Consider the following 14154-nt stretch of genomic DNA (forward strand, 5'->3'; position numbering starts at 1 on the left):
TCCTGCTGCGATGCACGCTGAGGCCGCTCCACGAGTCGCCCTTACGCCTACCCAGGTACGAGGGCAGACAGGCACGGCAAAGACGGAGATTTACAAGGTGAACGCTCAATGCTTTGTATTTCCCTTCTAGCACTTACTTTTTGGCAGCCTTGGTAAAGAGCTTTATCAACATTCTGCCAAGTATCAAATGGTTAAGAAACAGCGCAATAAGTAAGTAAATTTTAAATCGATTCTAATTTTTTTTTTCTAAATACGCTTTGTGCTGTTTTTCTTTGTTTAATTGTCCTGACAGCTTTGCACCTCTCTCTCTGCTGTCTGCACAAGTCAATTTGCTCAGATGCACAGACCTGCTTTTGATTTGATTAGGAAGCCGTGGTACAGATTCCCCTCCAGAAAACGGACATTATGAATGCAACGGCAAATCCAGCAAGGTTCGGGAAATGCACGTAATGATTTTCAATTAAATTGTTAATCTGAACGTAATTATCAGAAATTCTCCCACTCTAGAAGTTAACTACAGCAGCAATTAGCTTTAGTAGAAATAATTTTTGCAAATGAGGTGAATAATGAAAACAACACAAATGAACCGACTCCGTTGTCAGAACCAATCCGTTCCAGGTACGCAGCAAAAACTCTACGAAAGCATTTTGGAGCCATTTAATGAAAAAAGCAGAATTTTATTATATGGTTTCTGTCCATTATTCGGCATTGCTGTAAATGGCTCACATTTACTGCAACTTCTGTACAGATGTGTGGCTTTGTATTACCAGAACAGCAAATTTAAATGAAAAAATAAATGTTCAACAATTCCACACAAGCTTTTACAGTCCAACATTTCACTGAGTAGGTGAAAACTACAGACTTGTTACTACAGAATTATTCAGCATGAATAAAAAACTACAACTTTTATTTTTAAACAGGAGTCACTGGTTTAATTTTTTTATGCTGTTTAAAATTACTGTGATAAAAATAATGATTTTTTTTAATAATGCCATACACCGGTATGATATAGGATTTGTCCCCAGTATATATCTTTTTTGTTTAATATACAAAATAGAATAATGACACATCGCTGACTCTATGCTCTTACGCGAGTTAGTTTGGAGGTGGGGGATATTTTCATACACACAGCCTTTCATCAGAAAACGAGTGCCTCTTGCTGTTTTAGAGGCCCTAATCCTTTCCTGAAAATTTGGTTCCTATGTAACATCGATGGCTCAGCAACACCTGGTTGCAGACTGGACTAAGGATAGAGCTTAACTAGTATATAATACATACAATCTTTTAAAAGTCTCCCTCAAGGTATGACCCTGAAGTCCTCACTCGCTGAAGTTCGACTACGGGAAACAGGATTTCGCTGACGTTCATCCAGGCACTTCCTCCTGTTTTCTACCTTTTTCTGCGAAAATGGCGAGGTCGTTCTTCGGCTTCAATTGGCACCTATTCCCAGCCCCCTCCCTCCCTCTCCCCTCCTTTCCAGTTGCAAAGCTCCTCAAGACACCTCCGCTTCTGTCGCTGTGGCTTGGGGCGATGCCCGGGCTGTGCGAGACCGACAGCAGCTCCCTCTCCATCCCCGCTCCCTGGCTTCTCCTATGTAAGGCCATTCCTAGCGTTCGTCGTGTGCAAGTGCCGCCACGCAGCACGCGCGTGTCCTGAGCTGCCGGCGGCGGCCGTCCCTCGGTCGGATGCATGCACTTTGTGATAAGGCACTGAAGAGACGAAGTCAGAATTCTCCCTGCTTTATCCAGAGTGCAGATACTACCCACTGCTACACGGACTACGGATACACAGAACATGGACTTCTCACTGCTCACTAAAGCACTACGTATTTTTAATTGTGAAGTTTAAAACTTAACAGCACGTACAGGACGATTGCTTTCTTCTAACATCACAGTTTCCTTTTTTTTGTTTTTCCTTAAATCCATAAACTAAAAGTGAATATACAGGCATACAGACAAAACGGGGGTAGAGAGCCTCTCTTCTCCTATGTTATCAGTTCGCTCAAGGTGATAATTTGTTCGTGTTCACTGGAGTTAACTTCTCTGCTGGCAAACAAAAGTTTTGTCTTTGTGTATACAAATGCAGAAACGCTTGCACACGTGCATGCACACCGGCTCACGCACGCACACACTCGCTCTTTCACACGAGCTCAAATTGAGGCATCTGGGGATGCAATTTTTAAAAACATTCTCTAAAATAAGAACAGTTTTCCTTTTAACTGAAGACCCCACCTGAAACCAAACGGTATGAAACTCCTATCTGTATCTCAAACGGGTCGCGTGAATATTTTCATTGAGTTGGGTTGAAAGTTATAATTAAAATACTGAACCCTACCTTAACTGCTACAAAATGTGCATATTCTTTACAGATCATTCAAAGAGAAGAGAATGATTACTTCTTTTTTATTAAAGATGATGTTTTACTCCAAAGTACTGAATATAGTATCTTCTTTTCATAGATATAACATTCAAAAAGAGATTTAAGAAAGGATGAAAATTTAGTTTCCTATTTCACCTGGAAACAAACTTTTGCTGAACAATAGAAATGTACTAGTGTATTGTGAACAACCTATGCTCTATATTTACATATTGCTGGTACCTGTATGCGTATTATTGCCAAATTTTTCAAGCTGTTTTTGCTGTGGTATGCGAGGCTGTATATGAAATTAACCCCATATGTTCAGAGGTGCATGTACGCATGCGCACACACGCATCTTTCCGACCTACATTTTTTGCAGCGGAGGTCTGATTTAGCCATGAATCGCGAATGGTAACCAACCATACAGATAGGAGTATTCCATCCAAGCTCCAACTTGAATTTTTACACAGTGATTTGATAAACATAAAATCAACCCTAAAAACACCCACTGAACACAGGTTTTCCTTTCTAAACAGAGTACTTCTTTGGATACTAAACACCGATGCCTTCAGTACTACCTCCAGACAAACCACAACTTGTACGGGTTACCATTCAGCACATTTGTGACCCCTACAAAAAATATAATTACATGTATCATGATAAAGCAATCTGTCATCTAAAAATCATCCTTATTATACACTATACAAGCTATTTTACAATCATTTAATAAATTGCTTTTAAAGCTGCAGTAGCCCTTCCCTTCTTTTCTCAGATCAGCGAATATACCGATTATACATATTTGAAACTATAACTAAATATAAAAATATATTAGGTTTTGTATTTTATCAGATGATCTTTCTCATTTCTATTACACAAATAATCTGGCCACTTTGAGTAAAAATCAAATTTTAGAGTGGCTTAGTAAATATTTAAATTTTGAGATACAGAAAATCGTTAAGGTGCACGTAGAAAAGGCTACTACAGCTTCTAAACGTTTTAAAATATAGTTATCAATGGCAACAAGGAGAAATTCACAAGACCTATGGTAATTTTATGGCACACTAGTAATTCGATATGAAGGGATGCAGCCTTACAAAGACAGAAAGTCTGACATACGACTCTAAGACCACGAAATCAGTAGCGGAGCTTTCCTGCTCTCCAGGAAAGAGGATGAGCCAGGCAGCGAGAGGTGGAGATGTGAAAATGGGTCTCTAACCACACGAGTTTGGAGCCTGTATATCCAGAGTTACAGTCCGCCAGCGCAGCTGCTCTGCTCTACCGCCTGCGTGACGGTGAACACCTCACCGAAGAAGAGAGTTCTAGAATCGATACAAGAAAACAGAACAAAACCAAACCACTGGGCATAATTACATGTCTGCCTCTTAAGTCAATGGTATTTCTCCATATATACTTGTATGATGATAGATTTAAGTGTATAGAAAATGTGAGTTTCTCCACATAGAAGTAAACTTTTCTTAAGCTATGCATATTTTCCTGAAAATTTCCTGATGGGCAGTCAGGACTGATCTTCTTGGCATCAATGCAGCCCATGACTCTTATAGTTATGGCTGTTGCATTATATGCAAAAATCAGGCTTTTTTTTTTTTCAATATATAAAATAACCTGCTCATTTACATCCAGCTAGGACTGGGTTAATTTTCTATGAATCTGCATATCCAACACTTTTGCACATATACCAAAAGTATTTGTTTCATTCGCATCTATTTAAATTAGATTTGAGAGTGTTCTCTCACCCACCCTGGCCCTTAAAAAATGCCAAATTTTTATGGTCACTTTGACAGTTGAAAGCTATTAGGTTAGAAAAGCCCAACCCATTTTCACATGAATATACTCAAGGATTAATGTCTAGAGGTCATTTAGGAAAGCTACGAGCTGCCCCACCTTAAAAAACCAGCTGTACAATAGGCATCTTGAAGTATTACAAAAAAATTATGTAAGAAAAAATGAACAAGCCTAGTTCACGGTATATAAAGGAAATTGCTAAAACCAGACAGTAATAGCTATAAAAGGCACAACTTCCCTTTTCTGATATACACTTGTAAACTTTCTTCAGGTTACATGCATAAACCAAAATGCTACCTTAACTTTAAAAAAAAAAATTCCAAAACACTTTACTAAAAAAAAAAAAAAAAAAAAAAAAAAAAAAAAAAAAAAGCCTAGAAAATTGTCTCCAGCCAACTGCAGAAATTAATTAGCAGAATGTTCATAACACAGCCTCAGATCTTGTCTCCGGTGGTTTTGATGCATCCATGGATGTTGCACGAGGGGAGATACAGAATTTGTGACAAATAAGGTTTATTTTCCTTTCTCCCCAATTTTTTACCAAATGTGAGAAATACGCTGCTTCTATAGCCTAAATCTTGGCCCTCTGTAAACCACATGTAGTGCATAATTACAAAAGAAACACCGCTGCAAGGACAAAATTAACAAGTCCGGTAGGTTTCTTCTTTACAAAAAAAAAAGCTATCATTTGACGTTTTCTTAAGGCAACCCTTTTGTATTAAGGCAGTCACTTCTGATGAAATAAGAGCTTCTTGATATTTCCATTTGAATATTTTGGTATCTGATTGCTGATGATTTCTGCCAACATTTCTGGGAACTCAATACTCATGGATTTATCCAAAAATGTCTGGAAGCAAAAGCTCAGAAGATTTTCAACCACCTACAAGTGATAAAGCAAAGAATTACTTTCACACGAACACATACAGAAGAACTATGAACCTACATTCCTCCTTATTCATAACTTCTTGCAGCACAGGCCAGCGTGGTGTCTGGTTTGCCAGCTACCCTAAGTACGCCTCACACCCCGCTCCGATAATACTTGCGACGCAGGGCTGACATGCACGGTTATCCTCATTTTAATTAGTAACTCTTGCAAATGGCATTCTAATATGAAACAAGGGAACAGATCATGCAAGGTCTTTACAAATACTGAGGAGAGTTTGTATCAATTCCCATTCTAGCATATAAATAACATACATATGGATAAGCTTAATAAGATCTTTCCAGGTGCTTGGTACACTAAAAAGAAAAAAAATAATTTTGAGGTCTCAAAGTTTCCCTTGCCTTATCCAGCTTAAACACTACTTGGACTACTTTGTACTATATGCACAATTTAGAGTACACACCGCAAAAGGAGATGGCAAAAAAGCCTGAATTCCGAAATTCCTTGCAAAATTAGACCACTACTAATACTAAAAATAGCAGTGATGCATTATTTTAACGCATTTTCAAACAATTCCATAGATTCTTGAATAGTTTGTCTCTGAGACAATACTGTTTTTAAACTTCACATCTCTGCTACTACTGCTAAATCATTTACAATTTCAGAGTTCCTCCATTTCAAAGCAACATCATTTTTAAAAACTAAAGAGACCAAAAGTTATATCAATTATAAAATTAATTGCTGTGCAGTCCACTGCAAAAGTAGTCTGAAAGCACCATGTTTACCTCTTTCAATTAGATTTTATTTAGACAGTAGGGGAGCAATGACTGCCCCCCCCCCCCCCCCCCCCCAGTCCCTTTAAAGAAAAAAAAGGAGAGATATTACTGTCATATCCCCAAACTTATTTATCTGGAATGCCTACAGCATTCATTTAAGAACTTACATCATGCATAGAGTCCAACAGTTTAGTCAGTTGATAAAATCGCTGCCAGTTCTGACTTGAGTTCCCTTCTCTTTTCACTATGGCCTTTCCCAGCTCTTTAATGTACGTCATACGGATTTCTTCAAACAAAGATTGACTCTTCAGGCCTTCCTTAGGAACTGTAACATTGATACGAACCTTTAAGATATTACACATCTATGAATTGTGTCATTATTTAAGTTCTCTTACATTAGTTACACAAAAATGACCAAAAGAAGGAGGACTTGGACTTAATGAAGTTGAGAGACAAGGAAAGAGAGCGGCAACTGAAATGGATGAATCATTCAACAAATAGCATAGGACTGCTGGCAAAATAAAAATACCCAAAGGTAACCCAACAAGAAATAGAGGGAAGGGAACCGGACCATGGAGGCAAACCCACTAAGCCCTGGAAGTGCCTTGATGAAGAACCACCAGGGCTGGAGCTCCCATGTTCTCAATGTCTGGGGAAACGTGACATCGGAAAGATTCCATAAAAATTCTGTGTGCTGAGGGAAGAGCGAGGGTAGGATCACAGGATGGCTTGGCTCGGGAGGGACCTTGAAAGATCATCTAGTTCCAACCCTCCTGACATGGATCAAATAACGTGTCCACGCAAGGCAGTAACAGAGACTGGACAACAAACTGACTGCCCAAGCCAGGGAGGACTTGGGTCTTGGGCAGAGCTTCCTGGAATAGGGACACTGAGATAGCGCCGGCTGGACGAGGAGCTGTGGGTACGAAATCCAACGCGTGAGGACCAAGGCCCATATTCAGACTCAAATCCATGTTAAGTTCCTGTGCCTATGTTCTCCTACTAGGATGGTCCTTCTAAAGGTCAAGGACTAGTACACAAATCAGGACAAATCAAGCATATGGACTCCAGTGACCCTTAAGATGCTTGATTTGAAGCCTTTGATTACCTTGGTGAAGTGAATGGAAAGAGCTGAAGATAGAGAAGAGAGAGAGCTGAGACAAAGCCAACTGAAAGCAAGAGAGGAAAGAGGCCACTAAAGCACACTCCCTTCCTAAAAAATCCAGCCCTCATTATACTGTCAGCATCCGTGAAATGCTGAAGTATCTTGTCTGCCTCGTTTACACAGGAGATGACAACATGTCAACTGTTGCTTCAATAATTTAAATGGAAAAGGTCTGGGAGCTACATCTATGTGTGAGCTACGTGTCTAGAGCTGCGTGGGATTCCTGTTTTACTCCTCCTCCTCTTCCTCTTCTCTTGGAAAACTTGCATAGAAACACAATAAATTAAAATTGTGAAGTCATGGATTAAAAAGCTATACAAATTTCAGCTATTTAATTTTCAGATGTTCCACAATGTACCACTTACACAATGTATGTGCTCGAAAAGAAATGTGAACATGTATTGTCTTTCACTGTAAATACAACAAAGAGGCCTTCTGCTAGTTAACGCCAGTGCTTGCCATACTTCACTCGTGAATAGGCTTAATTCTACGAGTGCTGCCTCTTTGCCATTTCTGCCATGGAAATTCCTTTAAGGAAATTTCCAATTCCTGTAAGGAAAGTTGGCCTACACCACGTCCAAAACACTTGAGAAAGTTTCGGGAGAGATTTCAGAAACTGCTTTAAATCTGCAGTTTCGGGGAAGTTTCAAGTTCCTACAAAGCCCACGGCAGCGTGGAGCCGAAAGTTTCCTCTGAAAAGAGCCCTTGTCCCAGTTCTGGGCTTGGCAGGCGAGGCTGGGCCGCCCCTGCCAGGCCGCCGAGTTGACTTGCCCGGCAGAGCGGGGAGGAGCTGGTCATGGCAGCGTCCAGCACCCGACACCTCTCCTGCCCACACTCCTCACCCAGGGCTCTGCAGCACGCACAGCGCTGGGTTACAAGATCCTCCTGCCTTCATTTGGGAAAAGCCCAAAGCTACCACGTTCTCATTTGTTTATAAGAATTAATGCTATTATTCACTGGAAATATTAACGATAAGGAATGTTTGAGTCCTCTGTGTAATGAACTGTTTAAACTTTTAAGAATATTTACTTTTCATCATGTGGAAGTACTATGCTGAAAAATCTTGCATTGCTGCTCTTACTGATACTTTTAAAGCACACTGGCATACCTGTCACTACCTTAAAACAAAAATAATCTTCTCTCAAGCAGAAGCAGCAAAGGCTCCAGGAAAGCTACAGCCGCTGCCTCAGGCGCAGCTTTCCCAGTCCTGTGGGACCGCGGGTATCGGCCTGACGGCTGCGGGACGGGATTTCCCCAGGACAGACAGGCACACGCTTTAACTGCTCAGACAGACGGAGCAGTGCAAGGCGAGGTGCGCAACTCACGCCTACTCACAGCACACACGCACACGGGCTCTTTACTACTGAGAGTCCCTGGATTGCAACGGAGCCGGGGTTACAGCTCAGCTTCCTCAGGTGGCTACAGCCCTACTGCGCACGAGGAGAAAAAAGCCACTAGGTACCAATGAGTATGAATACAGGGTAAAAACAACATTGTAGAAGTTATTTGTGTAATGTCTCAGTGTATTTCTGTGTATTCTAAAAGGACTATTTTGACACCGTACTTTGACCTTTCACGCAGTACAGACAACAGAATTTTACTAAGCTGTGACTTGTTTTAACTACCACATATCCTATCGAAAGACATAAAAAACATCATGTAGTACATTATATAAATCTATCTTATGATATCTATCGTAAATCCACCATATACTTTTTAGATGCAAATGCAAAAAGCTGCAGCTGTGTTTAACAATTTTGAATAACTTCTGGGGGAGTTTGATAACTTTTTTTGGGGAAACCTGCTTCACTGGATCAGAGCTTCCTCACGGGGGGTGGCTGGGTTGTGGGTTTTTTTTTTTTGTTTGTTTGTTTTTTTGTTTGTTTGTGGTTTTTTTGTTTGGTTTTTTTTGTTTTTTTTTTTTTTAAGTATTTCATGGGCATGAAGTCATAGCTTTCCCCATTTCTTTGGATTCTGAACTACTCAGCCAGTTTATGATGTATTTTTGAAGAATTTTAAATTGCAATTCTGAGTTAGGCCTCTGTTGGGAGTTGCAAAGTCTTGAACACGATCCATAATATCTAGGCTTGAATGTCTTGTATCTGCTAAAAGCAGAACTTCCTTCACTAACCCTGTATAGTCAGGTGCCAAATGGAATATTTTGACTTTTATTGCAAAAAACAGGATCCTAGAGGAAATCTTATATCAGATACCTAACACAATTTTAAGCTACACATGCACACTCTGGCAAGTTACTGGCAAGTTAAACTTACATTCTTCACATAGGTATTTTAACTATTCACCTACTTGTAGAGAGGAGAAGCAACGTTTTCATGCAGAGATACTCTTCATATGAGACTTGAAGCCGTGATAGCTCTCGGGCCACCATAAGCATATGTTTGCATTGTTCATACATACAGGGTAGATTCATCCTCTGCCTGAGAAATAAGAATATAAAAATTAGTTAAATGTCTAGCTATCTAAAAGTTCTAAATCTAAGTTTTTCCATGCTTCATTCAAGAGCAGTGGGGGTTGTAGAGGCAGATGACAAGCTAGTACCGGATCTATCTCGCAGCAAAACAATCTTTGGTTTTCCCCAGTGAACCCATTCAGGGTGATTGCCTTGGTCACCACATATAAACACTGGCCTAGAACTGCAGCACGAGGGGAGCGTGACGTATGAAATCCCAGTGTTATAAAGGAAGCCTGTCTCTACCAAGGACCGATCAGCAAGCTCTGTTATCAACAGCCGACGCAACAGTTCCGCACAAACGTGACATAAAAATCAAGTTCGGTCACTGTGTGACAAAGTTCTCAAAGCCTGGCAGTCCCAAGTATTTAATCTGTATACAGAAACATGATGGTATACTATACTAGAGATTTCTCTAATTCTTTCAGTACTTTTGAGAAGTCCACCTAAATTTAATACATATTTGCTCACTAGTGATAGCATCAACTTCCCATAACTTCTCAATTTTCAAAGTGACTTTATACTTCTCATATCCTTTTATGTTCTTAAAGCGATGCCTGGCATTGCAATTAAATTTCATCACCTTTGTACTGTAATAATAAGGTTTCTAACCATAAATGGAAAGACATGTCAACAACCAAAGGAAAATCTTGGAAAGCACTTACTTGGAATCAGAATGACAAACATTATGTATTTATATATTCTTTTCCTTTTAGTTTTTCTATTTCAGTGAAATCCTGCATCAAGACAGGAACTCCTCCTTTTATTTAGTGCCTCAGCTGAAGGCACACTTTACGTGTGCTTTTATAGCTGGTTACTGTGAATACTGCAGGATTACAGTTTTGGTTGAGAAATGAACAACAAAACCAGATTAATTCTGAAGGGTGTAAGAGAGATTTATACTTCTCCATGTAAACTTCTGTAGAGACAAAGATAGGCAAAATGGTACATTTCAAATGCAATGACTGCACAATCTCTCTACAGTGATGCTAGCAATTTATTTTTTGTTAATAACGTGTCACCTTTTCTAAAACATCACCTATTCAAAATTATAATCTAAACAAACAGACAAAATTGAATCCCGGTGTAAGTTAAGAGTAAGATTTGGTTATGAAATGGCACCAATTCCTCCAAAGCTGCTACCATTTTTCAGTTCTCCCTTTCTTAGCCCTGTGAGAGACTTATACAATGTACCCTTCACAAGCATCATAAGAAACCCTAAGGGAAAACAAGAAACACACACCTTTTTCAAGGTGCAAAAACCTAAGAATAATAGGAATTCAGATGGATTTTGAAAGACAAAGAAATACAAGCTATTGAAACTGTATTAAAAACAAATCAAGTACAAGCCTAAAACCCCATCATTTCCAATCGCATGTTGTTGGACAATTCCTTCTGAGTGTAACAGGACTACGTGCAGCACTGCCTCATACACAAATGGTATCTACAGCTACACGCATGCATGCACGCACATGAACCTATAAACACTGATGTTACGTTAGACTTCAATAATCAGGGAGTAACAGCAAGAATACAAAGCGCATACAAGATAAGTTGCACGAGGTAGGAATAAGAGTAAGATGTTCAGCTGTAGGATGTTTCTCTGGGCACTTGACACAAAGCCACTATTTGGCCGTTTGGCAAATTTTCTCCTAACCCCTCTGGGTTGTATCAAAGGGCATCTTACATATTTCAAATTGAGTAATTTAAACACATTCTATGACAGGGCTCAGCAGTTTTCCTCATGTAAAACTATCACCGTTTCTGGGCAGAAGGTTAAAATAAACATTATGAAATGAGCCAGTCTGTCATTTATTTCTATCTGCTGTAAATGCAATCATCACCGCAAGTCTGCGAATCTATATGAAGACATGCAGATTTTTGGTAATACCAAGGCTATGCAAATTGCAGTCCTCAAAAAAATGAGAGTAAAACACAGCCCCCCCCTTCAGAGAAGTCAGAGCGCACAGATGAGCTCTGCACTATGCCCTGGAGGGCAGCGGATCCAGGCTGAGCCAGAACAAGAGGGAAGCTGATTCACTGGATAGTCCTTAACGCTGGCAAAGGGTCTGGGAAGAGGTCCCAGACATTCCCCTCGCAGATCTCCTGGCCAGAGCACATCAGATGATCTCAGCTGCCACAGAGCTGTGCATGGAGGGAGGCTGTCCGAGGATCGGAGTCGAGTCACGGACAAAAGACCCAGCGAAGAGCAGGGATTTCAGGGCTCTCTTCTTACTCCCTGCTCAGTTTCACTGGTACCCCTCCCTATGGAGGGCGTTTAGCAACATTATGAATTAATTTACCCACACATAAACCAGATATAATACTTGAACTAGGTACTATACTTAGCTAATTAAAATAGATATTATACTTAGCGATGACTTCACAGATGATTCCTCAGCAGAAACTATCTACAGAACTGTACTGACTTCAAGTAAAGCCCTGGTGATAAGCGGGGCTGGCAATCCCAGGGAAGCTGTAAGGTCTGGCAGTTGCCTGTACTCCACAAAAGCTCAGGAGCCGCTGGCGTAGGAGGCAGAGCCAGCACCGAGGCCCCGGCGAGCCCCAGGGAGCTCCCCGGTGGCACTGGGCGGATTGCAGCAGTTCAATGCTTTTGCGATTATTGCCATTCATATAAATCGAGACTTAGACAGCTGACGAACAGTATTTTATCACTTTTGAAGTGATCCTGCTTTAGTGACTGTAAACTTAGTCCGATTTGAAGCACCTTCTAGTTCTATGAGTATCTAATATTCCTCTGCTTTTGTAACCAGCTACCTTGGAGAAGAACACGAGTCGGGCATTAGCTGTAAGCTTCAGCTCAGTGAAAGCCCATGTAACGCACACGGGATGTGCATATGCATTCTGTGTGGGATGCATGTTGATGATAAAGGCATGTGATGATTTTCAACACTGCTGTGAGTCACTTAGTTCAGCTAAGTCTACAAAAGAATAAAAATGAGTAAACAAGATGCTGGTATTCTGAAAAATAGATGATACCAACTCCACAGAATCAGTTACAGAAGAATGTTCAGAAAAAATTCTGAGAATGAGAGAACTGATAAAACATTGCTTATATAACTGTAATCCCTTGTTATTTTCTTTCTATTCAAGTAACACCAATAGAGATATTCAGCATGGTATATAATATTATAAGGACAAATGAGACCAAGGAGTTGACCACGCACCTAAGCAGAGTAAAGAGCTAAGATGATGAGCATGCAAACACCGTCAAAATCTTAAGACACAGGGGTTCCAAGAACTTCTTTCTAAAGCTAAGCAGCAATTAAATGGCATTTGCTACTTGATGAACACAACTGTGCAATAGTTCCTGTTGCCCACTGTAATTTCATGTACACTGTGACACAAATAGAGGCCTAAAGCTGATACAGTAACAGTGCCAACTTCAACTAAAGCATGTTTTGAATCGCAAATTGTGGAAACAGTTATACAATACTACAAAATCACAGGTTTATACAATCTCCAAATACTAAATGATGGTCTAAAGCCTGAGATTTATTAAGCTGCCAAACTTTTCAAGAACTTGAATTGAGTCGTGTGTTTGTGTGTGTGTATATAAAAATACATATTTATATATAAAATTGCCAGCTGATATAGACATACGTCCATAAAAAAAACATTTTTCTTGTTTTGAAATGTAAAACGATGAGTTTACTGAATAGTCGCGTGCTAATCCATTAAAGTATATTATTTCTACCCAGAAACGAAATATAGAAATGTAAATCTAAAATATTTTCCAAAGCCTTACAATAACTTAAAATACATTTTTGCCCCTCCCTTGATGAATTGCTGAATGACTCCCTTCTCCTCCCAACCTGTTTGGAGATTAAAAGCTGTCAATGGCTGCTCTGTAGTTTTTCCCTGTGCAGAGAATTAGCTGGGGAAGGAAATACCAATTTTACAGACTAGAGGACTAAGGTGTGCCTATGCAATTCAGTGGCAGCTCTTCTATTGACTGAAGTGGAAACGAGATTGGGCACTAACTGCCATCCAACAGATGATCGACCGTAAGGGAGCACTAAATGTTTCCCATTTTCCTGCCCAGGTTTACCAGTGCCAGCTCTTCAGGTCTGGAGCCCGTGATGCCGTTCCCTCCCCGAAGGCTAAGGCAGGAACCGGCCGAGGGACCACCGCTAACTTCACTGCCTCGTCGGGTGAGCATCTGCAGCACGCTGCTTGCATTACCCCACCTCCAGCTACCGCTAGTTAGCTTGTGAGAGGGAGAGAGAGAAAGAGGCTTTCATTTCCAAACCTCGATCAACTGCAATAGCCAGGTGTTCAGAAAAAATGGAAGCAGGAAGAATGATGAAGCGACCTGTATTCTTGCAGAAATGACAGCTGGATCTTCAGAAACTCATCTTTCCCTCTTTTTGGTTTTGTAGACAAACAAATTAAAAGCTGTACAGATGCAGCATAAGCGTATGAAGTGAAAGCAACGCTATGTATACGTATGGTGAGTCTTTTTGCACTCAACAAATGCTATGGGAAGTAATTTATTTTCATATCACAGCAACTTTATAATTCACCCTACCCAACCCCTATCAGGCATATTAACTCAGGATATCCAATATGTGATAAACATTATTCAAATATATTGGATGATTTTCTTTTTGTCTTTGTTTTTTTTTCCCCCTAAATAAATGATAGGAATACAGACATAAAAATGGAATATTCAATA

General features: G+C 40.1%; 1 protein-coding gene across 3 annotated transcripts in view; it reads right to left on the reverse strand.

The window, feature by feature from the left end:
* Positions 1-676: 676 nt before the first annotated feature.
* Positions 677-14154, reverse strand: part of NR3C1 (nuclear receptor subfamily 3 group C member 1) — a 74334-nt gene continuing 60856 nt past the window's right edge. For 2 of the 3 annotated variants that reach the window (XM_082324490.1, XM_082324489.1), the window contains 3 exons: positions 9293-9423; positions 5988-6145; positions 677-5041 (listed from right to left, as the gene is read on the reverse strand). In XM_082324490.1, the coding sequence (XP_082180616.1) occupies positions 4889-5041; positions 5988-6145; positions 9293-9423 (442 nt within the window). In that variant the 3' untranslated portion in view covers positions 677-4888. Of the gene's footprint in view, positions 5042-5987; positions 6165-9292; positions 9424-14154 lie in introns of those variants that run through there. The other variant, XM_082324491.1, reaches the window with a different exon arrangement.

The sequence above is a fragment of the Platalea leucorodia genome (genome assembly GCF_965183815.1).
Source record: "Platalea leucorodia genome assembly, chromosome: 11".
Classification (NCBI taxonomy): Eukaryota; Metazoa; Chordata; class Aves; order Pelecaniformes; family Threskiornithidae; genus Platalea; species Platalea leucorodia.